At 48.8% G+C, this 27918-nt stretch overlaps 1 protein-coding gene across 6 annotated transcripts in view; it reads left to right on the forward strand.

The window, feature by feature from the left end:
- LOC120834297 (partitioning defective 3 homolog B-like) overlaps nt 1-27918 on the forward strand; it is a 133561-nt gene that overhangs the window by 52983 nt on the left and 52660 nt on the right. For 2 of the 6 annotated variants that reach the window (XM_078091236.1, XM_078091239.1), the window contains 8 exons: nt 5115-5306; nt 5841-5999; nt 8834-8927; nt 12075-12180; nt 12331-12434; nt 14606-14641; nt 21929-22147; nt 24036-24264. In XM_078091236.1, coding sequence (XP_077947362.1) covers nt 5115-5306; nt 5841-5999; nt 8834-8927; nt 12075-12180; nt 12331-12434; nt 14606-14641; nt 21929-22147; nt 24036-24264 — 1139 coding nt within the window. Of the gene's footprint in view, nt 1-5114; nt 5307-5840; nt 6000-8833; nt 8928-12074; nt 12181-12330; nt 12462-14605; nt 14642-21928; nt 22148-24035; nt 24265-27918 lie in introns of all 6 variants that reach the window. The other 4 variants (XM_078091234.1, XM_078091238.1, XM_078091235.1 and 1 more) reach the window with 3 other exon arrangements.

The raw sequence follows: 27918 nt of genomic DNA on the forward strand, positions 1-27918 counted from the left end.
TCAGCTTGAATTCCAAGTAGATAATATGCGTGTGTGTGTGTGTGTGTGTGTGTGTGTGTGTGTGTGAGTGACTGAATGTTGAGAACGATGATATTAAGACGGAGGAAGACAGCATATTCAACAAGGGATCTCTGGCTTTGGTGTTTTTTGGATAAAAGGAATCCAGCTGTTGAAGGGTTCACTTACTGTCTTTGCACAAAACAGAGACGCACAACCGAGTCCCTTTATGAGGATGAGGTGGACAGTCGGGGCAAATCTCACAGCCTGTGGGAAGAAGCTGCTCTGCAGCCTCCAGTGTGTGCTCTGTAGAGGCGTACTGCCTCTGGATTTGTCTTTACAGGCACCTCAACGATATCACCGATGTCTGATTGATGGGTACCGGCTATGCACTGGCTGGTTTTAATCACCCACTGTAGAGCCGTCTCGCCCGGGTCCGTGTACGTCCCAAACAAATGCAGTATGCAATGTTTCCAGTCACTGTGTTTCATAAAGCAAAGCTAATACGTTACGAGCATTTTGAGACGTTATAATGATAAAGATTTTAAATTTTTTTGTGATGCCAAGTCCCCCTCTGAGAACCGCTCTGCAAGGTCTCCAAATCTCCTCCTTTTGTGTTATCTGGCCGATGACGGTGGTGTGATTTACGCAAACTTCCCAACGGAGTTGTCTCCATGTCAGGGGTTGCAGTCGTGGGTGTAAAGCGTCTCCCGCAAGTAAAGGAGTGGGCTGAGCACGCAGCCCTGGGGGGCTCCGCTGTTCACCACTACAGTGGCATCGTATTACGCTTTGCATTACGGGCGACGTGCAGTCACAGCACTTCTGCGTGTTGGGGCTCAGAATAAAGTCAGAGTCTTGAATGTGTCAATCACTGTGACAGAGAATCGTAGAGCATGTGAGCTTGTAACGCTCTCAGTGCTCCTTTAACGCTGAATGGTGATCGAGTTTTTGTTTTGGCTTAACATGCAACTAGAGAAGAGAGAATACAAAAGCACGTTTTTTTTCTTTAGATCTTTCAGATCGAGCATTAGCCTGGTAGTATTTTCGCACCTCGCTAACTGACATGCTGTCCAGGTTTCCGTTTCACTGAATATCACTAACCGAGCTGACAGATGATGCTGTGCAGACAGGTCTGAATTATGAAATAAAGATCCTTTTAGACGAGGATTGCGTAGCTCGTCACTGTCTAGTGAGTGTAGTGTAAAAGCTTTAATGTTTCTATAAACGTAATTGTTCATATTCTCATGTTTTCATGTTGCTCTCGTTGTCAGACCTTACTGAGGATTGTTTACGTCTCAATGGTTCAAAGAAATAACAACTTTCTTTTTCCAACGCAGAGATTCGTAAAAAAAGTATTTTCTGTTGATATTTCAATGACGCAGACTGTGATGTGCCATCGTCTTCGGCTCCAGCTTATATACCGCGTTGCAGTTGATGTTAAACGTGTATGTACATACATCTATTTTTGGCAGCTTGTTGCTGTTATCAGAGCGGAAACCAAAGAACGGTGATGATGAAATGATGGAAGGAACTTCTCTATCTTCTCCTCCCCCTCTTCCGTTGTCTCATTTTAGTCCACCATCTGGTGTTGTCTGCTAATGTCTGTGCTCGCTGTAGAACAAAGACATTACACCACCTCTTCAGACACACACACATTCACTTACTCAAAGTCACAATGTCTTGCTTTGACATACAATCATATTCATACAAATTCTCCAATATAACAAGTACACTGTACATCCACCTGCTGTGTTGGCTCTCAATGTTTAGTGCGCACGTGCACGCGATCACTCACACATGCAACATTCAGATATTTTCTTCCCACACGAACAAGCATACGCCCGCTGAGTTGGCTTCTGAGTTGAAACTACGGTTTGAGACAAAGATGCTCTTTTCTGCTTCCAGACATTTCGCACCTCTCCTCCTCGCTCCTTGTCTGCTCTTTGTATTCTCTATCCTCTGCTGTCCTTTTGTTCTGGTCAACGTGGCAACACCAACACGTAACTGATCTTATATTGCGCATATTTTCCACGAAGGTGAAGAATCCACATCAAGGCATCAAACTTAAAGGAACACCTCTGTAGACAGTGGAGGGGGGGGGGTGGCGTTAAGACACAGGAATACAAGTCTAAAAGACTTTTGCGGCATCCATCAGCATCCACCTGGCCTCAAACAGCACGAGGACGATGCAAATACAACACAGAGGAGTGAATGGAAGGTCGATGAGCGACTCCATCAAGCTGTTTGTGCAGCTCCGCTTTAGCCGTCCGCCACAAGACGAGCTGCATAACGGGAAACCTTCTCCTGTGTGCCAGATGCTCCTCACACACACACACACACACAGGCCCATTAAATCACGAGACAGTTGGCAGCTCGTGACAGAGCATGTTCAAAACAAAACAACTTTATTGAACTGTTTCTCCATTCTGATTGTCCCTCATCCGTCACTGCATAAGTGTGTAGCTGTGTGTGCTAATCCTGTGTGTATGTGTATGTGTGTGTTACTCATAGCGTCACCAATGTGACCTCACAGAGTCACTACGGTAGATCCCCCATCTGTTAAAACCCTGGCAGACACACACACACTCCCTGGCAGCTTGGCGTCTCTGCAGGAGCTGCCATCATCCCAGCGGAGAGCAGCCGAGAAGGGTATCGTGTCTCTGTCCCCTCTCTGTCTCCGCTCGCGTCGCTCCGCCGTTTGTTGAAGGTTCATCAGCCCCTTCGCCGTCCCTTCATAGCGCGGGCAGCGGCCGTTGGTAAGTCACATGTCCAACAGAAGGCCGGCCAGCGCGCGCCGTGACCCCCGCTTACGTCTGCGGTGGATCTGTCAGGCCTCGCGGAGGGGAACCTGCACGGACTCATTAGAAGACCGTGTTGCTGAGGTCGGGCGTCCTCGCGCACAAGTAATGGAGTTCAGAGCGGAGACGTAATGAAGTACAGTCCCAGTTTGACTCACGCGATTGATTAGTTGCGATCATTCTTCTTATCTCCTCCCTCCATTTGATCGTTTTCTTTTCCTCCCTCCACTTTCGGGGTGAGTCGGGGACATTTGTGCCTCGCGCTTCTTAACATAATGTGTCCCTCCATCTTTCTCCCACACACGTGTCTCCGGCTCAGTTGAATAAAACAAAAGCCATCCTCCATCCGCACACGCACACACACACACACTGAGCTGTCTCTGTAAGAGCTCCCGCTGATCCGTCATCGGGGCGACCCATTTAAATGTTTAAACGACCAGCGCGACGAGGCTCACCTGTGCAAACAGCTTATTTTCTATGACTGGATGGATTTGATGGAGTTCACGGAGCAAAGATACAAACAGAAAACACACACATGGGCGCACACTTGTTGTGTATTATCTCAACGTTAGATGTACCCACCTATCGTGGCAATGAGGCTGATTAAATGAGGCTGAAGAAATGTTGCATGAAATTACGTCGTGCACTCACATTTTGTCTGCGTCCTCGTCCAGTCCTTTGTGGGGGTTTTTTCCAGGTTGTTTAATTTTGTGCTTCGTTCTCAATGCACTTGTATCGTATTGTCAGATACCATAAAGCATCTCACGGCCTTGTGGGGGGCCCTGACCCCCAAAGCTGCTGCTTCAAAACTTCATTCTGCAGCCGTCCTCCTCTTGCTGATTCATTGTGTCCCAATGCTGAGTGCAAGAAAACAAATCATAAATTAACAAGGCGCGGACGTTTGATCGGATCAGCAACAAATGGTGGCAAAAAAAAACGTTAAGAAGTCGTTAAATCACAAACATTACTTTGGACACAATCTCTGAGGCCAACAACCCCCCCCCCCCCCCCCCCTACATACTTAATGTAATCATGTGCGGAAAGTAGGCAACAGCTCTCTCCAAGGTCGCAGAGCTTCCTATCAGGTCCGGACAGTCGGTCTGATGAGTTTCCAGCGGGAAAAACAGTTTTCTGCGTAGTAGAGGACTTTGTGTCGGCTTAACGCTGTTAAACCTACAATCCCCGCAGACAAACACCGTCTAAACCTGACACTGCTGACCCACACAAACACACAACTCAGTGCACGCACACACAGAGACAGGCGGACCGAAGCCTTGCGCCCGACTGACTTTCTATAAGCACGTGCAACGACGTCTGACAAGAACAAACACACACACACACACACACCAATGGACTTCAACATGTGTAACTTTGGTTTGCAAGGACACACAACACAATGCTAAAAACCTGTAAACCAAGCAAACCTATTCTGTGTTTGCGGGTGTTATTTTTTATTTTATTTTCTTCACTTGGAAGAAGGAGGGGCTTTTCATTAAAAAGTCTCTGATACGTCATGAGACCAAACGCCATCCTGTCCGGGTCCATAACAGCGCCCGTGCACTCACTCATATCGGCGCCCTTACATTGTAAAGACAAATCCTTCTTAACTATGGTGGTGTTTTTTAGATATTTTCTCTCGTACAACCCTCCGTCTGTTTGTCATCTTACTTGCTGATCACATCGCGTTGACGTTTTAGAAACATTAACTGAACTGTTCCGAGGCAGACACTTGATGGGTGGAGGAGGTCAGATACCTTCTCATGGGTTCCATTACACTGCAGCGTGATTCATACTTCAAACGCACACTTTCATCCGAAGGGATTCGCTCGTTGTTTCTTTCTTCCCGAGACGTCCTCGTCTGATGTCATTACTGCCAAACCCGCGTGTTGATGCTAGTTTTTCTTCCTGGGGTCCTTGTTTCTCTGTCTGTTGTGCACTCTCTCTGTCCTCTCGCTGTATTCCCTCCGTCTCACTACTTTGAGTGTCTCTGTGTGCGCCGTATTCTACAATTACCTCTGTGAGATGCACAGGTTACTTTATTGCTATTGCAGGGCAGAGAATAGAAAAGGAATGCGTAGATAGCAGTCCAAATGGCTTTTCTTTTGTATTGTTTTTTTGGAAATATCCTCCGGCTGCAATTTTTCACTCGGGGGGGAATTTAGCTGAAAGCTCCTTGTGATGGTTTCTCTCAAATGGAAAAGCTTTTAGGGTTTTTTTTTTTTTTGGAAACTATTGAAGCCCAATGAGCTGACCTCACTCTCCTCCCCGTGTTCCCACCCTTCTCTCGTCCCCATCACCGTCTCTCCCCGTCCCTCCCAGAAGGACGAGCTGTGCCGTCTGACTGGCTTCGTGCCGGAGAGCGGGAAGGAGCAGCTCATGTTCGAGGTGCCCCTCAACGACACCGGCTCGGCGGGCCTGGGCATCAGCCTCAAGGGGAACAAGTCCAGGGAGACGGGAGAGGACCTGGGCATCTTCATCAAGTCCGTCATCCACGGCGGGGCGGCGTACAAGGTGACGGGAGGAGTCTCATACGTCACGACGGAACTCATTGTTTATGTGGCGTTCTTCTGGGGGACACCTCAGCTGTCACTGCCACGTGCTCCTGTTCTGTTGACCTCTGACCCCCGGCTCACCGGGACACGCTTGACACCTCACAGACCGCAAAGAGACGGACAAACGCACACTGCTTAGTATCTTTGCACAGACACACAAGGGAGGTAAGACACATGGAGCTGATGGATGTTAGTCTGTGTGTGTGTGTGTGTGTGCATGTATACAATGGCGCCCTATCAATAGCTCAGTGATTAGAGCCATTAGGGACATCAGTCCCATTGTTAGACAGGGAGAAACAACAGCACAAGGACACGTGGATGGAGCGCTGGTGTACACAAACCCACATGGTTCCATGTTCCTTAAATCCACCACAGACTTTCACTTGTACAACACGCACAACTCTGAAATCCGGCGCCCTGCAAATGCACAAATGGTCTGAATCCAACTGGATGTGTGTGTGTGTGTGTGTGTGTGTGTGTGCGTGCTTCACAGGATGGCCGTCTGCAGGTCAATGACCAGATGGTAGCGGTGAACGGAGAGTCGCTTATGGGAAGGTCCAATCATGTCGCCATGGAGACGCTCCGCCGCTCTATGTCACAGGAAGGGAACGTAAGAGGGACGATCCAACTAGTGGTGCTGAGGGCGCTCAAGGTACACACACACACACACACACACACACACATCGTAAAACACAAACAGAGAGAAAAGCAGGACATCTATCTAGGCTGAAAGCAATTTTCCTCGTTGCATTAAATTTCACTTTGACAAAAGTAGATTTTGAAAATAATTGTCGATAATTTTTCTGCTGTTCCAATAGTTCTAATTGTCGCAGCTCTTCTCACCTCTTTGGTGATAAAAGAGGAGTAAACAAAGCGCACGCTGCCGTCACTGGGATGCTGCCGCTTTCCAAAATGTACTCTCACCACTTCAAACTAACCCTAGCGAACAAGCCTTTTAATTGAACATGTTTTAAAGCTTGCTTTTGTGGGCCGAGTGAAAGTCACAGACGGACTGTTTTTCGTGGCGCGTCTGTAAACACGCAAACCAGATGATGCACATATAGATCCGTTTCAGCGGATAGATTCAGATGAGACACTTCCTGCGTTAAATGCATCACTAACAGGCTTCGGCGTGTCTTTTTATTGTCTGACATGAACAGAATCCAGGTTAGAATGAGCGTACAAACATGCGTACTTCTCTCATCTCCCTTCCGTGTCTCCTAGCCTCTCTCTCTCTTTTCTCAGTGCATTCTACTTGCCTTTGACTTTTAGCCCTTCCTTTCATTCCCCACACACTTGACACTAGTCTCCTACTAGCAGCAGCGAAAAAGCATTTACACTTTAGCTATTCAGATTTCTGTCTGTCTTTGTGCGTGTGTGTGTGTGTGTGTGTTATATACAGAGTGTTCTTCACTCAGCTGTGTCTCTTTCCGAGTAACAAAAAGATTCCTTTCACTTCAGCTGCCTTTCAGCTGATGCCTTTTACTCTGAAGAACGTTTGTACAAAAACCTTGGCACCAACAAAGCAGGCTTGTTGTATCCCTACTGGTGGCGGGTCACAAAGCAGCCTACACTAATCACCCTGCGCGGCGTGCGCACTCGCAGGCACCGATAACACTCGATAACCCACAGGGTTCAGGACTTCAAAGGGTGCTGCGGGTTGTCCGCAAAGGGCGAACCCGTCTTTGGCTCCACGTAGATAATTCTAACCCTTCTAACCTTATTGTTAATTCTTGTACTTCCTCCAGGGAGAGGTTCAGTCCAGTTTCTTACAGAAACCCCCTTTATTTACCCCGTTGCTTCTGAGAAAACGTGCACCAGAGGCAAACGGTCCTGTTAGAACCTTTAATGAAGAAACCCTTGAGTAACCTTATTTCTGAGAATGTAATTACTGTAATTCCCTTTCTTGACATAATTGGGTTGGGCGGAAAACTAGCAATGCCTCGCAGGATGAAGTGGTTGGAGTTCAATAGCACCGCGGGCTGCAGCCTTCTGTGAAAAGTCTGCTTTCGTACCGTGGCGAGGGCTGGACTTACTGTGAGCCTGTTGTATCGAGCTGCGTTAGTTTCAGGTAATTGTGCTTAATAATACCGGGCGTACTTGTGCGTTTAGCGGTGTGCTCGGCTTTGCAGGGCATTCACTGTCAATAGCTTGATGGGGAAAGCTGTTGGCAACATCAAAGAGTGGCATCCATGTTCCCCTCTTCTTCTTAAGAGTGCAAGAGAAAGGATAGAAAGAGAGGGAGATAAAAGCAGATAGATGAGAGACTGTATGCTACTTTAAAGCCTTTCGGGGCTTCAGTATTGATGCTTTTAACATTTCACAAGTGGACCACTCTACCTTTTTTTTTTTTCCTTCTTCCTTTTTCTGCTCAATGTCCTTTCCCCCTTTTGCTCACTCTTTTCTTCCTGCTGCATTCATCCATCGGCCGGCTGTCTCTAATCTCTCTCACTTTAGGCCGCTGCTCTTTTCCTTTGGTAACGACCCAAACAGCCCTTTTACCCGCCATGAGTACGCTCCACGCGGGTTCCATGGAGCGCTGTGTTTACAGCCGCCTCACATGTAAACGCTTTGTCTATTTCGCTCAATTGTAGTTAACGTTCCCTCTCATTCGTAAAGGGTTGGATTGTTCAGATCAACAGACTGACGCACGCGAGGCATCGGGCAGAAGCTTATTCTAAGCCCCGCCCCCCTTTTGTAAAAACGCCTTTTTTGGAGACGGATCGGATTGCAGTACCTCACCGTCTAATGGGTGATGTGTGCTGGGAGGTGGGGGGGGGGGGGGGGGTCCCAGGGGTCCCCGAGGTCCTCTGACACATTGAAGAGTGATGTGTCCTGGGCTCGAGCTGGGGAGAGAAGCCGGGCGGGATAGCAGGAAGCAGTTTGAGCTCGGCGGGAGGGCGACTCAAGAAGAAGGTGACGAGGGGGGGTTTCTTACCGATGTGTGTCCTTTGTTGTTGGAGAGGAGGCCCGAGTCCATATACAGAATACGCCGCTGAATTCATTACGTCCACATGCTAATGGCTTGACACACACACACACACACACACACACACACACAGGGAGTATAAATAAAAGATAAGACACGCACAAAGAGCCGCGTCAACACATTGTTCCGGGGTCCTTAGAAGTCCTCGTTGTCGGTGTGACTGTCGTTGCCACACACACAGTGAGCGCTGCTAAACACCGTCACACAACCCGATGGGCCGTGGGAAGAGCGCTCCCCTCTTTCGCCTTGATCCCCCCCGCCGTCTTTTAAATGTCTCCCCTCTTCCCTTTAATCTTCCTCCTCGACGTGTAATTGTGTTTGAATAGACGGCTCTGAAGCCCCTCCCCCTCTCCCCCATTACCCCTCGCCCCATCCATATGCAAACCACACACACCAAAAAAAAAAAAACGACAACAAACATTTGGCTAACATGTTTCTTGCCGTTTCAGGACGTTGATATCTGCCTGTGTGATAAATGCAGTTCCTCCCTGTTTCAGGACCAACGCGGTGCATCACCCGATCGCTCGTTCGACAGCTGCTCTGGCCAGTCGGGACCCCCCATGGTGAACAACGCCCTCTACGCCTCTAGTGGTGAGTGGACATGGTGGCTCACCGGCGGGTGAGACACGGTCGCTCCTTCTGTCCCCCGTCCCCTCTTACCTCGTCTCTGAAACACACACAGCAAAGGTTTTTTTTCATATATTTGTAATTTTTGGCGATTGAGAAAAGGCCTGGGGTGTTGGACTTCAATTACATGACATTTCATTTATCTGACGCTTTTCAATAAAGTAAAATAATAATAAAAGCTTGAAGATAACCTCACCCAGGGAGGAACATATTCACCAAAGTTGTAGTTAATTTATTCAAGGTGTTAAAGATGGTATGTGTTGCATTTTTTACTTTACACAACAGTGATCACACAGGGTATAATCTAATAGATATAAAAACTATTTAAAATAGTTCAAATAAAGTGGAGGTTTTATCCAGAGGACTGGAACAATGTTCCATATCTGATTTAACCTGAACATGATTCTCTTTTATTGTTGTTTTGTGCATCGCATTTCAGCAAAACACTAAATAAGTTTCACAATCATGAAAAACAAACAGTGTGCAGATAAAACAAACTGAACACAAGCGATACGATCGCCGTCCGCACGGAGCCGTAAATGAGACTCCTCATTTCCTCCTCTCATCTCTCTCAAGGTTGTCCTGGTTGTTAGTTATTGCTCGGTTTGCTCCGCTATAAAGAGTTATTTCTGTTCCTGCTTCCTGCTCCTACATCATCTGCACGTGTGCGTGTGTGTATCAGCTTGTGTCACTCGATACATGCTTGTGTTGTCCTCCCTGTTTTATCTTCCTGTGTGGGTTCAGGTTTGCTTAAAAAGTGTGCAAATTCATATGTTTGTTACCCAATGATATCTGAGCCTGTCCAGAAATGAGTCCAAGGCTTCCGTGTGTGTGTGTGTGTGTGTGTGTGTGTGTGTGTGTGTGTGTTGGTTCAGGGATTGTTGGCCAGTATCAAACAGTGTGCTTTTTGTGTGTTTACTGGGAATGTGGTAAACAGCTCTGACCTTGAATACACTTTGCTGTTCAAATTCGCCCCGGCCACGGTGTGATTTACATACACACACGTGTGTGCACGGCGCACAGTAAGCACATTTCTCAGGCCCTGTGAGTTGTTGTGAGTGTGTGAGATGTTATCGGTCGGAGCAAGTGAACTATCTCACACAGTGAATCCGTTTTATTTTGCACTGAAGTCCAAATGAAAACGAAGAAATGATTCTCTTGCATCCACGTGTGCTTTTGCAGGAGAATAAATTGGGTTTAATGATTCCCTGCAATATGTATTTATGCAGATGTGTTATTTTTGCATTTCTAGATCAGCCTCTTTATCTCGTCCCCTCTGCCGGCGTGATTCTTCCTCTCTCTCACTCTTTTTGTCTTCCCCTCACTTTGTCTCTCTGGAGAGTTCATCTGCTTCTTGGCGTCAACTAGAAAAAAATACAGTTTTAGGTCCGGTTTCAAATATGGTTCCGTCTTCCCGATTGTTGTCAACGAAGCAAACTGATTGTGTTGTAAAATCAAAGTATCGCCACTCTATTAGAGCCTAGCTATGGGAGCACTGGTTTCACTGGTTTCACACACTCGCTGCCACTCAGCTTGTAAAACCACTTGTATGATATCTTCGCACCATGATGTTGTCATCGGAGTTGTGTCATTACTTACTGTTTTTTTTTTCCTTGATATGTAGAGTTTGAAAGACATTTATCAGGCGGACATTGAGATTTGAGAAAGTCATCAATCGGCATTACAGGACATGAAGTGAAAGGCCCTGAGATTCATGTGTGTGGCACATTGGCTTCACCTCACGGGGACGGGAGGGGGGGGGGTGGTTTAGAGAAAGATGAGCACACGTTGCAGACTAATACAGATGGAAGGAAGAAAAAGTGCAGTTGCAAAAGGATTTATATATCTGCTATGGGAGCAAACTGCCATTGATCTACTCTCTGCACAACAAATGCCTTTTTCACTTCAAAGAGTGGGAGTCAGTGAGAACAGACGTGTGTGTGTGTGTGTGTGTGTGTGTGTGTGTGTGTGTGTGAGGTGAAAGAAGAATGTGTTTTTGACAGTTCTGCTGATTAAGGTGCCTGCAGTGAGGAGGAGGAGGGAGAAAGTTTAGAAAGAAAAAAAAAAAGAGCTGGAAACCAAGTGGGAGATAAAATGATTTATGGGAGATCTGAGAGGAGAGATAGATGACAGACCAAATATCCGATTGCAAGAACGGGACCAGAAGGAAAATAGAGCAGGTGATTAGTGCAGAGAGCGGTGGGGGGGAGGGGAAGTGATATCTTCAGACGCGCCTGTTTTCCTCCCCGGCAGCTTCCCTTTCGGTCGCGCGTGCCGCGATACAAGTGATGACTGCGCGCAAGCGCCGCGGTGGCGTATCGGGTTGTCACGGACTCGTCAGGCAGACGCGGCCGCATCGCTGAGCTGCATCTGTGCCGCCGCCGCCGCGTCCGTCCTCTTTCTGTTCCCTTTGTCCTCGTCCTCATCCGCCGGCTCATCTCTCCGTTTGTCTTTCTCCAGTTGTGTTTTTTTTTTGTCAGCGGAGTTGTTGTTGAGCGTGTCCGTGACGCTTCCGACACCCTTTTGCGGTTGAAGGTGTTGAAGGCCAACGGTGTTTTTTGCAGTAGACAAAAAGACCCAATAATGCCTTTATTTGATAGTGACTGGACAGGAGGGAAGGGGAGTTCAGTAAATGGTTGAATGATTCAAAATGTACATTTGCTTCTCTGCACACTGAGTTGCATTATGAAGGATGGCAAAAGTTAATTATTATGCCGGCATGAAGAATTTTGGCAAACAAACAAATTGTTTTGTGAAGGAGATGTTTTCACAGTAAGATAAAATATGAAATTAGGAATGAAATATCTTTTTTTTATGTTCCCTGGTAACGAGGACTTCTACTAAGTATTTTTTTAAATGGACAAGATGACGTGAGACAGCGAAGACTGAGAAGTCGAGACACGTTTTAAATGCGCTCGCCGCGCTAGGTCCAGAAAGTCAAGAAAGAAAGTTTGCGTTGTGAGGAATTTCCGTGTGTTCCAAACACGCTTAGCATATGAATGCACAGTGTGGAAATGAGATACGTCAGTATTTATTATCACCCAAATTAATTCAAGCAAGTTATTAAAAACGTGCGCCATCACATCGGCTCTGTGTTGTTTTTCTTTTCAGCGACCAATGGGAGTCTCTCTTTCATGGACGAGGACGAGGAGGGGGAGCTCTACGCACATGAGACAGACTTCAGCAGCTCCAAGCACCACTCTGATCTCCAGGAGAGGTTTGTGGCTGTGAATGTTGAACATAAGTTACCACACAGAGTGATGTGAGTGATACGCTAATGTGTAACAACCACGACTAAGGACACAAGTGGACGAGGCAGCTTTAAGTAGTTGCAATGAAAATGAAACCAACGACTGCTGTGTTTCAGAGGAAGCTTCCACACCTCTGGCCCGGCCCAGCCGCAGTGTCCCGCCCAGAACCGGAGCCAGCGCCACTTCCAGCACGTCAAAGCCTCCAAGAGCATGGACCTGGGTACGACTCAGAACCAGCAGCACACTGGTGGGGAGACCTCTTCTGTTGATCCGCTCTGCATGGCGGCAGCATGCTCCTCGTCCTCGCCGAAGTGCAATGCATGGCTGCTGCACCCCCAAAAAAGCCGCATGCAGGCGCGTTCGACCACACGCACGCGGCACACACAGCCGACACGCAGGCGGGGAACCACGCAGCATGCATGCGTGGTTCCCCGGAAGCGGAGCGGCGGCTGATTGTCTCACTTGTGTCCCTGTAGGAACGTAAGGAGCAGCAACGGCTTCCTCCTCTCCTTTCATATCAAGTCTAAATGTCAGTGACGATGGATGATTCTAATTCACCTTCATTTTAGTCTTTCAATTTGTGCGGGAAAAGACTTTGTTACCTTTTCCATCCGGCCTCCCACAAGCCGCTTTGTCACCTGTTGCTCTCTGATTACCGATGCGCTCTCTGCGAGGGCTCACTGACATTTCAGTGATTGTTAAAAATGTCAACATTAGAAATGCGTGTAGCGCACGTGTGTCTGTCTGAGGCGATGCAAACATCTGGTTCATATGACGGTGGTGCAGATGGTGCAGCACAACCAAAGCATATTGTCTCAAATGTCACTTCCCTCAGTTCTCCTCCTCGAGCTGCTTCTACCGCCAGCTGTGTGTGTCTGTGTGTGTCAGAGACAATCAGACAAAAAAAAGATGGAGACCAGTTGAGCGGTGTGTGCTGTACGTCTGCACCACCCCCCCCCTCCCTTTGTATTTTACACACTTGAACTTTGCTAAATGTGCAACAAACAAATAAAGATTTAATTCCTGCCTCCTCAGATGGCACGTTGTCAACGCCAAACCATCAGGCGCGGTAATAACAGCTTAGTAACTCTGTCTCTGTCTCGCTGCCTGTCATTCGTTGGTGACAGTACAGCCTGCACAGATTGATCTTTGGTTAACGTGCGTGTTTTGAGGACCTGACATCTCTCCCCCTCTCTGCCCGCCCTCCGTCCCGTCCCGGAGCACCGATTGCTCCGACGTCACAAACCCGATAGCTCCCAAAGTGCCCGACGCCCGTTTAGATTTGACTTTTACCCAGCAATACCGGGGTCCAGGGGCCACTACACCACCCCGCCTCTGATTGTGAGATCTACATTCTGAGACATGATGAGGGTCGGTGCTGTCTGGTGTGTGTTGGCCTGAGCGAGTTACTTTCTTTGTCTTTCCTTAATAATTCAATGCCGGTGCCAAGCGGTGAACTGCTGTTACTTCTCGCTCTTCCATCCTCTGCCAACGCAGCCACACACACACACACACACACACACACACACACACACACACACGCACACAGCGGACCGGCCGGCTGACGCAGTCCTGTCGACTCACCGCAGACAGATGCCGTCAGACACACACACACACACACACACACACACACACACACACACACACACACACTCACACACACACGGCTCAAATTACTCTCCAGGCTTGTTTTTCATTAGACAAGCATTTGCTGCGAGAAGTCGTATTACTGCCTGGTTTTTGTGGTCAGAGTATGTGTGTGTGTGTGTGTGTGTGTGTGTGTGTGAGTGTATAGTTGTTTTTTTGGGGCTTTAGGAAAGAGTGGGATGGGGCGGAGGGGGGTGAAAAAGCAAAAGGAAGACTGGGGGAGACGTAAAGTGAAAGGAGGATTAACAAGGAGCAGTGATGGCGAGCGCGCTGATCAAAGGAGGGACGGAGGGAGGAGAGCACTGCTGGATGGATCCGATGTAACTGAAGGAAAAAGGAAAACATTGGGAGACGTGAGGGTGAAGGGCAGAAGGTCAAGGGGGGAGATTGAGGGATGGTGGCTAGAAGGCCGGGGGGGAGGGGGGGGGTGACAAATGAAGTGAGAGAGAAGGGAGGAAGGGAAATGACTTCAGTAGCACCAAATCCAAACAAACATCACAGGAGAAAGGAAAAGCTGCTGCACCGTCTCGTAAAACCAGGCAAGAAAAACATGGAGGGGGGGAGAGTGTGTGTGTGTGTGTGTGTGTGTGGGGGGGGGGGGGGGGGGGGGGGTGCAATGAGATCAGAAGTAATGTAGATAAGAAACACGGGGGCAGTTCAATGTTTGCATGTGTCTGCCAAAGGAATAAAAAAGCGAAGGGAACGCAGAGGGTGATGTAATAACACGTGTTCCTTTGGTTTCAGTGGCAGATGAGAGCAACATGAGGTCCCTGGATGCAGGTCAGTCCAACTCACACACACACACACACACTCATTCACCAACCGCTGACCTATTGTACACTTTCACACGGCCACCGTTTCTTTCTCCCAGCTCAGAGTGTGGGAAGATGTTTGTGTCTGTATGTATTTTAGAGAAGAAAGAAATTGGTTATTTATCTTTAAAAACAACCCCAGGTGGTTCTCTGTCTCCCCATCATCATCATCATCCTCATCCTCATCACTCAGCTGGATGCTGGATTTCTCCCTGCATCCCTCCTTCTCTGTCTCCTGAACCCCTACTCTCCTCCTCCTATGAATATCCCCTTCATTCTGTGGAAGTGCAAATGAAAGTTCGATTTGCATTGAGAAGACCGGAGAGAGAAGAGAAAAGCCGGTAGGACGGCCACTTGTGAAAGACGGAGAAACGAATCAGAATTAGAGAGGACACTCTCGTGGAAAAGAAGGGACACCGAGACAAGTGATGCCCTCAAACGTCTCATCTCAGCCTGCGCACACTTTATTTGGAGCTCCTTCGGAAGTAAGAGCACTCAAGCTCGTTCCAATCCGCGTGTCCCGCCGTCCGCCACTTCATTGTTGTCAATCAGACCGGGCCTCTTTCCCACATTCTGCTGCACGGTGGGGGGGGGGCGGTAGAGCGGGGGCTGACTTTCATGTACTCGACCCACAAACCACTGTAAAGGCAGCAAGAAGAAAGGTGATATGAGGAGATTGGGAAAGAATGAGGACGGGGAGTTTCGGCAATTCTTTTATTGGAGCCGCCCCCCCCCCCCCTCGTAAAACATTGAGGCCTTTCATCGTCAAACAGCTGAGCAGATTGGCGGTGAGTTTTCGGTTTCCCATCCTGGCTCCGTAGCTCCGGTGTAACTGTACTCCAAGACGTGAGCCGGAGCTCGGAACAGCGCTTAAATGTGTTCTTCACGAGGTACGTACGAATGGGAAAGCAGGGGGGGGATGTTTGCGTGTTGCTGAACAAAAGCTTCTGGTTTCCAGCAGATTGAATCCCGCCGGTGTCGTCGTCGACAGATTTGATTTCCTCTGATGGAACATTGGCGCGTCAGAAAACCAAAGAGCCCGAACAACTGTGAATGGCTTCCAGCTGCCGGTGCGCCCGTCCTCTGAGTGGGAGGAGGTCCGGACTTAGAGAGGAGGTGTAAAGCCCGGGCTGATGAACATGTCAAAGGGCCCCCGGGGACAACTTAATGCTGTATAATAATCATATTCTCATGCACTTCCGCTGATATCTCCATCTTACCACGTGGCGGCTGACTGATTTTCACCCATAACCGAGCTTTCTAGTCGTAGCCGATTCTTCCTGGTAATTTGCCGACTTGATAATATTTACGCGGCCCTCTTCCTCCTGTACCTGTAGCGTGTCAACGTGCTTCCTGCTTTACGAGGCCGGGAGGCCCAGAGGGCCGTTAAAGAGAGTGCGTGCCTGGCAAGCGGCAGAGTTCTTTCCAAACCTCCCGGCTCCCCTCGGCTCAAATGTATCTTTTATAACTAATAACTCGGCGCTGAGACGGCAGCTGCAGGGACTCGGGGAGACGGGTCTGGGTCTCGGCCAGCGAGGAGTCTGAAGACAATGACTTCTGGGAAACTTTCAGCTATGGTCTTCCCCTCCACACACCACAGAAAACCGCTACACACACACACACACACACACGCACACGCACGTTGATACAACCATTACCGTTCGAGTAGAGCTATGGTAATGGAATGTCTCCTTCGTCATGTGGAAAATGTGAATCCTGAAAGATTTCATATTATATTATAATTCAGCAGGAAATTGAGATGCAAAGAGACAAAATGGGAGACCGTATTATATATTGTTTATGCGAAATAAGCAGGTTTGTGTGACTGAGTGTGTTTTGGGGACTGAATGCATTTCCCGAGTGCCGCGGCTGCAGCGCAGCCAATTTTTCAAACAGCCATCAGTAAACTAGTTCTCACATGCTGAATGAAACAGGGAGACGGAAATGCTGGGATGTCGTGTGTGTTTGTGTCTGCGTGTGCGACGTTCCGGTAATGAATCAAATCAGCAGCGGAAAGAAGAAACGCACGAAATCCAGACGCAGTGACAGAAGAGATGCTCCAAGTGTGAAACATTCGGGGTCCTCGTTCAGACTCGTGTTCCTATTGAGCCATGCATATCCAACAGGAGTGGTAATAAGCATTTGGGGGGGAGAAGGTGTGTGTGTGTGTGTGGGCGTCGTAACAGTTGCACCGGTGCCGGATGGTCTCTCGTTGTCTGGAAGCATTCGTCTTCACTTGTGAGGACTCGCTCCCGTGCACAACCGCCACGCGACCACGGCAAGCGCCAGCGGGTAATTCTCCCCAGCGAAAATGCCCGTCTGCTTCTGTGGAAGTTTCCATCGTCGTACCAACAACTCTCTCTCTCTCTCTCTCTCCGTCAGCCTGTAGCTCTCTCGCTCACTCTCTTCCTTGCCAACGCCATTCAGGCTTAGCGGCTGACGAACAGGCCGAGGAGCTTAGAACGAGCTGCGTCCATTGTCTGGATCTGTCCCTCGTGGAACTTTGACTTTGAATACGGCACACGTTAGATTCTGCCAAGACGGTGTCTTTAGAGAGCCCCCCCTCCCCCCCCTCCTCTCTCTCTATGGTTGTCTCTTCATTTTCCTTCCCTTTATTCGTCCCTCTTCATTGTTTTCTCCGTCGCTGTGGATTTAACCCGCCGGCCACCTCGATAGGCCGCTGCGGATCGACGGAATAATTCGCCCTCCGCGCCGGTTCCCCTCAACGCAGCACGCGAAGGGCTGAACCAAGCAGCCGCCCGCCCCACGCCCGCCCCCTCTCCACCCTCATTGCCTTCATACTTACATACACCCGCGCTCCGTCAGATGTGTTTAGCGCACTCGGGCGTTTCCCCGTCTTCTGCGTGTACTCTCTTGTGTATTGAATGGCCTCTGACCCTCCCCCCCCCGCCCCCCCCTCCATCTCCCGCAGTAAGCCAATAAAGGTGAGCAGTAATCAGGAGATGGTCAGCGCTGTCGCCTGGTGCGGGCGGAGCCATTCGTCTCCATGAGGCCGGAGACACTGATCACTGACGTGCACGGTGCTGTACGCCGTGTGGCGCATGAGGGAGGGAGGGAGGGAGGGGGGGGGGGGGGGGGGCGGCGACCCATCTCACTTATAGGACACGGCACTGACATTCGTTCACTGAGGCTTGTTTCCGCTCACTGTGGACAAGCTGAATTGTTCTTTTCCAGAGACGCATTTCAGGAACACTACAATCAGTGTATTTCTGACATTTCTACACGTACTACGTGTCTGTCTCCGCTGCTAGAATGTGGCTGAGGACATTGTCCTGCTTCACAATATCGAAAGGACTACAGTTGTTATCAGGACCGCTACCTTGTTGTTGTGATATGTTCTCCAAGTATTTCTTTTGCAATTGATGATACTCGCTCAATCATTATGGAGATCTTCATCGAACACGCACACACACACACACACACACGCGCACACACACACACACACACACACACACACACACACACACACACACTCACTCTTCACAATCTTCCCTCTCGTAGACTCTCACTCGTGTGCACCGTTGACCTCACAACGCACACGCTCGATAATGTAGTATTCAGTAAGTGTCCTCTGAAACATGCATTCATAGACGGGTCCCACTATTCTGTTTTCTTCCACACGCTTTATTCTGCTGAAGTGAGGGAACTCCGCCCCCCCCCGATGGGACGTTAAGAGAAGCTAAATCCTCTCGCTGAACACAAAGGCCCCGGGTCTGTACGATGCAGAAATAGAAGAGTGAGACCGAGCCTCATCCCCTTACGAGAGCCTCCAACGTGCGCTTCAGGGGACTGCAGAGACGTCGTTGCCGCAGTCGAATCTGCTGGCTGCGCCGCGGCGGCCGGCTGCCAAGCCGCTCCTCGGAGCCATTTTGACTTTCCAAGTAGCCCGTTGCCTTCCTGCCAACCAAGTAGCCCTGGGATAGCTTGCTGTTCCCCCGTTTGATTTTCTCTCGCTCTTCTCTTTCTGTAGCGTCCTCTCACCGCGCCTGTTTCTCTCTGCCAGCCCCCCACTATCGCCCCCCCACCCCCCTCAAACCACTTTGTTACTCTTGTCTTGCTTGTCATCCTCTCTCTCTCTCTCTCTCGCTCTCTAAAAGCAGCTTAATTCTATCATCTTACAGTTGGACGGAAGTAATTACATTTATGACACAAATCCTGCTACTCACAGCAAAATACTCTGTGTGTGTGTGTGTGTGTGTGTGTGTGTGTGTGTGTGTGTGTGTGTGTGTTTGAGAGAGAGAGAGAAAGTGTGTATTTTCTCATGTACGAGTATGTAGATGCATGGTCATCACCCAGTGTGTGTGTGTGTGTGTGTGTGTGTGTGTTCTGGTTCAGCCCAACATCACTAAGCTATTTATAACGCTATTTATTTCTGCAAACAGACTCTGGGGTCACAGTGTGTGTACACACGTGTGTTCTCCTAAAAACCGCCCTAAACCGAGCGCCGTAGATCCCCCCCCCCCCCCCCCCCAGTGGACGATGACCCCCGCCTGCTTACGCTGTGCTCACAGGCCTATTTCTTCACACGGAGTGCATTAATCTACAGAAAGCAATGCGTGACTAAACACTGACACATCTCAGCGTGCTGGATTACCGATGTATTGTGACCGCGCGCCGGAGGCTTCACAGCGTTGTTGGCGACGGCAAACATGTTGGCTGGAGGAGTTCTCTGATGAGAGTGTGAGGAGAAGGAATAATGCATCAAAAAGTGTTTTTTTTCACGCTATTTTTCATGCGGTGGCCTCGGCTCAAATGTCACTGGCAGCTCTAATCCGCCGTCCTTGGCGGCCTTTTGGTGGATCATCCATTTTGGAATACGCGCCACGCTCGGCCCCGGAATAGACTTTTATTTATCTGTTTTGCATATGCGGCATGCGTCTTTTAAAAATAGCTGTTTTATTTTTTTTAAAGCCACTTTCTTCTCCGATTGAGGAGCCCGTCGTGCTCTTTGGCCTTTGGTTATGGCTCCGCCTCGCTTCAGGCACATGGCCACAGTCCCGTTAAGCCTCTGGAAGTTATTAAGTCGCTCGCCGGGAGTCAAATACAGACAAATACAGATGCTTTCGTGCAGATGTGTTACAGGTCATAACGAAGTTAGTATCCCCCTATAACACGCTGGAAACGCTCGGCCGGCCCGGTGACCGGGACTTATTTTCCTGATGAAGATGGCTTGAAGAAAAGGTCTCGCTCATCAAAGATGGTGTGTGTGTGTGTGTGTGTGTGTGTGTGTGTGTGTAGTGTGAAGGCTGTGCTGCTGTAGAGAGCAGACCCGAATGTGATTACACTGCCCCCTCCCCTCTGTGACATGGGGTGGGAGGCTTCATGACCATGAATCAAAGTGAGTATTTCTCTGATGGAGCACAACCTGCTCTTCCTGTTTTTCTAAATCTTTTTCCTAATACAGAGTTTTTAATCACTGTGTCCACATGCTGAACACGTGGTCTGTATTTGTGTTACTGTTGCAGTACACAACAGTAACACGTTCATAGACATTTGAGTTGAATTATGTCGACAGTCTTCTGTACCAAGTCCGCTTTGTTGCTCCGAGGGAACATCCGTGGATGTGAGCAGTTTCTGCTGCTCCCAAGACAACTTCTTAGATCTGTATAAGTAAACTCCAGCATCAGGCCAGACTCCAGCTGCTGGATTCCATAGAGATTCTTCACACAGCACCTGCATCACGTGCAGCGCTCGCTGTGTATCTGAATGTCATGCACGCTGTGTTTATGGATGCAAGTGTCACACGTCACGGCCCTCGTCCGTCTCCTCTCTGAGCCGCAGACTTACATTACGTATGTGCATGCATTCTCTGCACCTTATTACCCTTTGTGTGTGTGTGTGTGTCTATTTAATGGTTGTTTAAAGAGATGTGAAAGTCACATCAGCTCTCTCATCTCCTACGCATTGAGTAAAAACACACACACACACACACAGGAGCTGTGTGGATAGAGAATCATTAGCTAAAGTGATGCAGGTTTTGCTATCATGAATCACAGTGGCATCATATCGACAAGCCGGAGCTGGCAAGGAATCCAAAGTGTGTGTGTGTGTGTGTGTGCGTGTGTGTGTGTGAGGATTACCAGTATTTTGAGCTGGCAGTGAGCCCAGCCTTTCTCCCTTCCACCCCATTTCTCTCCGTCTCCTTCTCTGCCACCGTGGTATTCCCCCGAGGAGACTTAATTTGCTCTCCGCCTGCCGCCGCTCCTCCGCCCCCTCCCTCCCTCTTCTCCCCCGTCTTGCCCACCATCCGTGTCTCCCCCGTTTGAGGTGTCACACAGCGACAAACCAAAACGCTAAAAGCGCACATTACCCTTTCCCTTTTTTTTCGACCGGCGATGCCCACCGGAGGCGGGACCCTCGCAGTGGGCTGGAAACCTGATCCACCCTCAGCGTGTCATTAGCTTCCGGCCGGGTCGCTGCAGCGGGGTGCCGTTAACCGCTGGATGAGCACGCTTTGTGCACCACTTGTAGAGATTACGTACTGTGAAGCTCCTTTACCTTCGCCCCCCTTAAATACCTCCACCATCGCTTCTTCTCATCCGTCCTGCTCTTCATCATCTGCTGCCGGATCCCTCCCTCCCTCAGTAATATCTCTCTCCGTCTCCTTGGGATGATGGATGGGGGACCAGCAACAGTGGCGCAGACCTCCCATCCATCACAAACTCAACAACAGCGTAGTTAACTGCATCACTGTTTCTTTGGTTTTCCTGGCGCCGCTCCGCACAGCTCAGCCGCGTCGCTCGCGCTCTTTCTGGCTCCCGGCCGCCGTCTCCGCAGGCTACTTAAACCAATCAGAGCAAGGCGCAGCCAGGTGTAACCCACTGTTGACCAGTCCGCCTGCATGCTGAGCAGGTCTCGCTCATGTGAAAGATGGCAAGTGTGGAGGCTGTGCTGCTGTAGATAGTGGGCTGGAATGTGATTACACCGCCTCGCTCTTTGACACGAGGTGGGAGGTTTCACGAGCATGAATCAAAGTGAGTATTTCTCTGGTGGAGCACAACCTGCTCTTCCTCTTTTTCTGAATCTTTTCGCCCCATAATAAAGGATGTGCTCCGTGTGTCTTCACACTGAACAAGTGGTCTGTATTTTTTCTGTAGCAGTGTTTTCAATAGCAGTAACACATTCATAGACGTGAGAGGTGAATTATATCTACTCGACTTGCATCCTTCCAATGGTTTAGTTTTATTATTGCTGCATTTCCATGATCCCGGCCTCCTTGTCTCTCCGTGTCCAGCGTCTCCGTCAGCGCCGGTGGAACTCGGCCCGACCCTCGGCTTGAAAAAGTCCAGCTCTCTGGAGAGCCTCCAGACGGCCATGTCAGAGGTGAACAGAAACAACGAGCTCCTCCCCTTCCACCGACCTCGCCCCAATATGGTCAGAGGAAGAGGCTGCAACGAGAGCTTCCGAGCAGCGATCGATAAGTCCTACGACGGGCCACCCGAGGAAGAGGACGGTAGGGATGAAGTTGAAGTTGACCTTTCTGCGTTTGTGTTGTATTCCCCACTCATTTTCACACTGAAACTTTGAAACATTTTCCACTTGTGGCCAAACCCCCATCAGGGGAGGTCCCAGTAGCTCCTGTTGACATGTGTCCAGTTATGTCTAATTAATCTACAATGATGACACACATCTTACTTTAATGCCCCAACATTAATCTGGTGAGCCACCGCTGTTTCATTTGATCAGTTTCGCATGAAACAATCCACTACGTTTGCGAGCAAAGTCACAGCACCGCTCGCCAGAGGAGCGCCGGGGCTCAGAGCTTCAACGCGGATGAAGCCAAGCTGCAGCATCGTCTCACAGGAGGGGATCCAGTTTGGTTCTGCTTCTAGCTTTAAATATTTATCCAGGAGCTAAATGGTAGATTCTTGGTTTTTTTTTTTCAATTCCCGGCTGTGTTATTAGCAGCGAGCTCTTATCAGTCACCACTGGAGTAATGAGTCGGGCTGTTTCAGATCACTACGTTCACACAGGATAGGACTAATAGGGCACGTCAACGCCACACGCACACACACAGACACACACTTGGCACATCTGTCACAGTCTTTCTAAATGTTCAGCACTTTCCGAGCTGCTGCTAATTGACAGGAAGCGCGCCGAGCCCCCCCCCCCCCCCCCCCCCCTCTTTCTTTCTCTGCTCCTCTCGGGGCTTGAATTGTATCTTCTCCTCTGTGTTAATGTAAATGGTTCTCACCCTCCATTTGTCCGTTTTTGGGAGACGTCCTGGCGGCTCTGCGCGATGCTACCGTTCATGAGGGATCCTGAGCCGAGTCTGGCTAACTGCAGCTCTTCACAGTTTCCACTGAAATTTGGTTGTCAAGAGGAGTATTGAACAGAGGCTTTGAGTCACCGGCTCGGATGGCGCGTTTCAGCTGGGATGGATTATGGTGCTGAATGCAGCAAATACTTCCTATGTCTCCGTACTCACACAGAGTACGGACGGGCGTCTGCAGACTGAATGGGACCAGCGTGGTTTAAATGTGTCACAGTATCAACGTCTGCTCAATGGTTATGCGTGAGTCCAAACAATGATGACTGGACGTTTCCTTGAAGACCGTTTAAACAGGAGCTTTTAGTTTATATATGTATATACTGTACATATATTTGTTTTTCCACTGACTTGTGTGGTGCACACGCACATCCACACAGACAGAAATACACAATTCCAATACCACTCGGTTACTAGACAGCCTTTGTAATTGAGTCTGAAGGGAATGTCCACACAAGGTTAAATCTCAATTCAAGTGACTAATTTGGTTTGTTTATCTTATGAAATCTGACAAGTGTTCTCCGTGTGTGTGTGTGTGTGTGTGTGTGTGTGTGTGTGTCTGTGTGTGTAATCATTGTTATTCAAGGCCGGCCCTCCAGTCTGTCGGAGAAGAAATGAGGCCTCAGAGTTTATGCTCTGACCGTCTTTTCTGTGTTCCAATTATCTTATCCTAATTATTTCACTGTAAAGTTAATAAATCCGACCTCGATGTGTTGAGTAGAAAACGTCCAACATAATGGGCCCGTGTGTGTATCAGCTCTCAAGTAGTGAGTATGTACATTGTTGTTTTTCCTTTTGTTTGCCTTGTGTCACGTATTGTTTCTTGATCAGGGTTCCAATCATAAATCTTTCATTAGGTTTTGCATTTCCATAAAGGACCTCATTTGTAATCTTAGTTAGAGTCCATTGAATCCACTGTTGTAAATATTTTGAGTGTCTTTTCATATAATATACATGATTTTATTTGTTTAGATCTGACAAAGATGCTCTAGTGGACGCACCACGGTGCATCCTCATTTTGCACTCCCATCTAATCCCCATGTCTCCGGTCCCCTTCTTCTCTCCGCCGTAGACGATGGTTCGGAGCCCAGTTCGGGCCGGGACACCCCTGCGAGCAGCTCGTCCCGCCAGGGGTTGGCGGATCGGACGGAAGACAAAAGCAAAAAGGAGAAGAAAAAGAAACCGAAAGCTAAGAAGAAGGAAAAGAACAAGGGGAAAGGGAAGGAGAAAGAGAGAAAGAAAGCGGCGGAGCCCGAGGAGACGGAGAAGAAGAGCAAGAAAATAGGCTTTGGTCTGCTAAGGTGTGTGTGTGTGTGTGTGTGTGTGTGTGTGTGTGTGTGTGTGTGTGTGTGTGACTGAGAAACAGCAGATGACCTGATTATGTTTCTAGCTGTTGGTCCCAATCAGGCGTTTGTGGTCAAATGCCTTTTGTGTGTACTGTTTATTATTTAAAATGGCAAACACAGTACTTACTGTATACTACTACCTGCTAAAATCTCTTCTATCCGGATATTTTTTAACCCTTAAACTACAGCTCCCTGTGTTGTTTTGAGGCTCATTTCGTAAGCTGTATCTACATCGCCGCAACAACAAAAACACAAAGACACAAAGACTCACGGCCCCACGTCCACAAACACATCGTATATTCTCTGCCAGAAAGGGCGTATATGTGTGTTCACACTGTATCAGACTAAGATAAACCTTTTAACAGGGACACTGAGGTCCTTTTCCCCCCCTCATGAAACACTGTCACGCGTCCACAAGCACACAAAGACCACTCTCAAAGCGGCGCCCCAATTTCCCTAAGAGGCGCGGCAAATTATCAGTGAGAACTATTTCATATGATTAACTTAAACACTCCATCTTCCACTGTGAATGGGGCATTTAAGTGGACACGCGGCATGAATGGGGCAGAGTGTTTCCACGAACAATTTGTACTTTCTACCTTAATTGCTACCTAACATCGGGGTTTTTTTCCACCGCGGCCGTTTCTTAAAAGGGATTTCGCACGTCCATTACATAGATTCGGATCTTAAGAAAAACACTCGCAGGCAATTTGATCTGGAGAATCCAGCCGCTGCCCTTCACAACACTCTTGACAAAAGTAGTCTGTGTGAACCAGAACACAGAAGAACACTTCCAGATTTCAAAGTCGGACTTTGCCGCAAAGATCGTATCACAGAATTGCATGTCATTTAAAGTGAAATATTACGCAGTTAGAGTAATATGCACTAATTGCACTGGATTTAATAGGTTCTTGGCTATTTTCTTTGAAAGACCGTTTTCTTCACCTCTTTTCCACCCTGTTTTCCTCACTCTCACTCCAGTCTGCGTTTCCTTGTAGGTTTAGTCCCTAGTGAGAACTATTCTTGCACAGAGCAAAGGTGCTTCTTTTATGATGTCATAGTCGTGCAGTTAAGAGTGAAAAGTGCTCTTGATTCATAAGCCTGTTTATATTCGATGTTGCTGTATGGATTCATTTTTAAATTAAATGTTTCACTGCTCGGAGCATCCTAAATGAAATACACTATATGACAAATATATATGTATATATATATTCTTTACGAATACGCAGAATCGACCCTTTAATTCAAAGTAATCATTCCACGCACGTAATCCAATTTAAAAACATTTGAATGCGCCACAATTCAATTCAACCTGAAGAAGTACTTTTAGATATGATACAGGCTATTCAGTCTATGAAGTCAATCATTCAGGACACAGGAGAAAAAACAACTTGGCATGAATATGTATGCGTCGCTATCTGTTGTGGCGCAGAGGAGAGAAAGAGAGAGAGAATCAGCTGAAAAATACATTTTAAACTTATCTGGTGGGCATTTGACTCATTCTTACCCTTTGTGTTCATGCCCGACGTGATGTATTCCACATATGCACACATTACACACCTGAAGATCTCAATCGTTCGCTCTCCGCCTCCGTCTTTCCCCACAATCCTCCTCCGCCCTTTTTACCATTACGGCTCTGAGGGCGATAAATGAGACACCTGAAGAGGTCCCTCCTTTTTTTTCGCCCTGTCTTTCCATCTCAGCAATGCTTTAAGTGCCGCAGAGTTCGAGGGGGGGGGGGGGGGCGGTTCCGCCCAATCCCTTTCTTTTCTCCGTTCATCCATCTCTCCTCCACCATCAACTGCACCATCTGTTATTATTGCCTGGACAGCCTACGCTGCACACTCGAGGGTTTCTCCTGTTTAACCTAAGCGAGCCTCCGCTCTGCGCACCTTTCCTCCCATCCGTCCTTTCAACTAACCAGTAATTCCCCCATCACGTCTTTCCTTAAGTGCCTTAAGAAGCCATATAACACACCCGCGGATGTTTCCGACCTTTCCTCTACACCCCCATCTCTCATCGCCATGAGAGGGCCTTGATTAGAGCCCGGCGACCATCTCCACCCTTCCTCTCCTCTCCCTTTATCGAGCCATATATCCGGAACCCCCCCCCCTCTCTTTTCACAACCCCAACCTCCGTAAACTTTGCACTATTTGCATTTCTCCCTCTCCGGTCTGCTCCCTCCAGCTCCGGCTCCCTATCTGCGTTTGATTGCGTGTAATGGAGGTAGACTGCGAAGGCAAATTGGTGCTATTCAGCGCAGTTCAATCTCGTCCGCGCCGCTGATTTGTCATATTCATCTCGGGGCCAGCATTGATTGGCCTAATGGTGAAGAGGGGAGGTGGTGTGTGATACTCGACCCCACTCCCGGGCGGGACGGTTGTTGGCTGGTTCACACGTGTGTCTCCACCATTACCTTTTAAACTACGGCCTCGACGTTAGCAGTGCATTCCTCTCTTCCTCTCTCAGTAAGCGGCTTACCGTCAGAGGAGTAAAACCGCTGAATGCAATTTGTTTAATGTGCTGTTCAAGTTTGATTAAAATACCATTTCAAATGAGCAGCTTGCTCATTCACGCTGTCATCTCAACTGCTGCCACCTGCCAGTCAGTCATGCCAATCATCTGTGTGTGTGTGTGTGTGTGTGAGAGTGACGGTAACCATCCTACCGTCATGAATAATCATGTGGTGATGAAACATGGTCACAACGTCAGATGGTCGTCATATAGCTGGCACACAGCAGCTGTGAATCTTCCTCAGACGCCGTGCGTGTGTGTGTGTGTGTGTGTGTGTGTGCGTGTGTGTGCGCGTTTCCAAACGGTCTGCAGTTGTGTTCATCTTTGACACGTACGCACGTCCCTCCAGCCGACGCTCCACGACCATCGCCAACGTGCGTCATCACGTGGTTGGGCTGCACGAGGTGCGCGTACGGATATGAGTATGGGTCTCCGTGAGGTGAGGGGGGGGTGAAAGGTCTTCGAGGAGCAAAGAGGGACACGTTTCTGATTGTCCGCGCGTGCCGTAAACGATTCGTGCACACTGTTCGTTTTCACAACGCAAGTCGGTGTGAATTCATGACAATCTATGGTAATTAATGCGCGGCGGCCCGCTCTGTTGGAATCGTGCTCTGGTGTACTCACCTCCGTTTGGTGTGCGAGCGCCTCTGCGTGCGAAACATCACACCCGGCGAACACTTCATTTACTTCCAAAAGGAAAAACGGACGACAGTATTTTAACCGAGCCGAACTTGGAGCTCCACTGAGCGACATGATTGGAGAACGCAGGCCGCCGCAAGAAAACGCGCGAGCGGAATGAAGCGCAGGAAGGTCACGATTAGAGCGTGGTCATTTTCTTCACCTCCAGCTGATGCCTGTATTTACTCCCTGTGCTACGTGAGCCTCGTCCCGCTCCTCCAGCTGGTCACTACGAAGAACCCGCGGCCTGGGATGGTGATGCCGTTCAAAAAATACGGTTTAGAAGAAGTGACTGACAAACCAGTAGGACCAGCTGCCAGTCAAACGTCATGACAGAAAGTCATTGGTGTGTCACGGACTGATGTCACGGCTGCCAATCATCTGTGTGGCTTTGCAAGTGTGTCCGCGTGAATTGTG

Source organism: Gasterosteus aculeatus, chromosome 16 (assembly GCF_964276395.1).
Source record: "Gasterosteus aculeatus chromosome 16, fGasAcu3.hap1.1, whole genome shotgun sequence".
NCBI lineage: Eukaryota > Metazoa > Chordata > Actinopteri > Perciformes > Gasterosteidae > Gasterosteus > Gasterosteus aculeatus.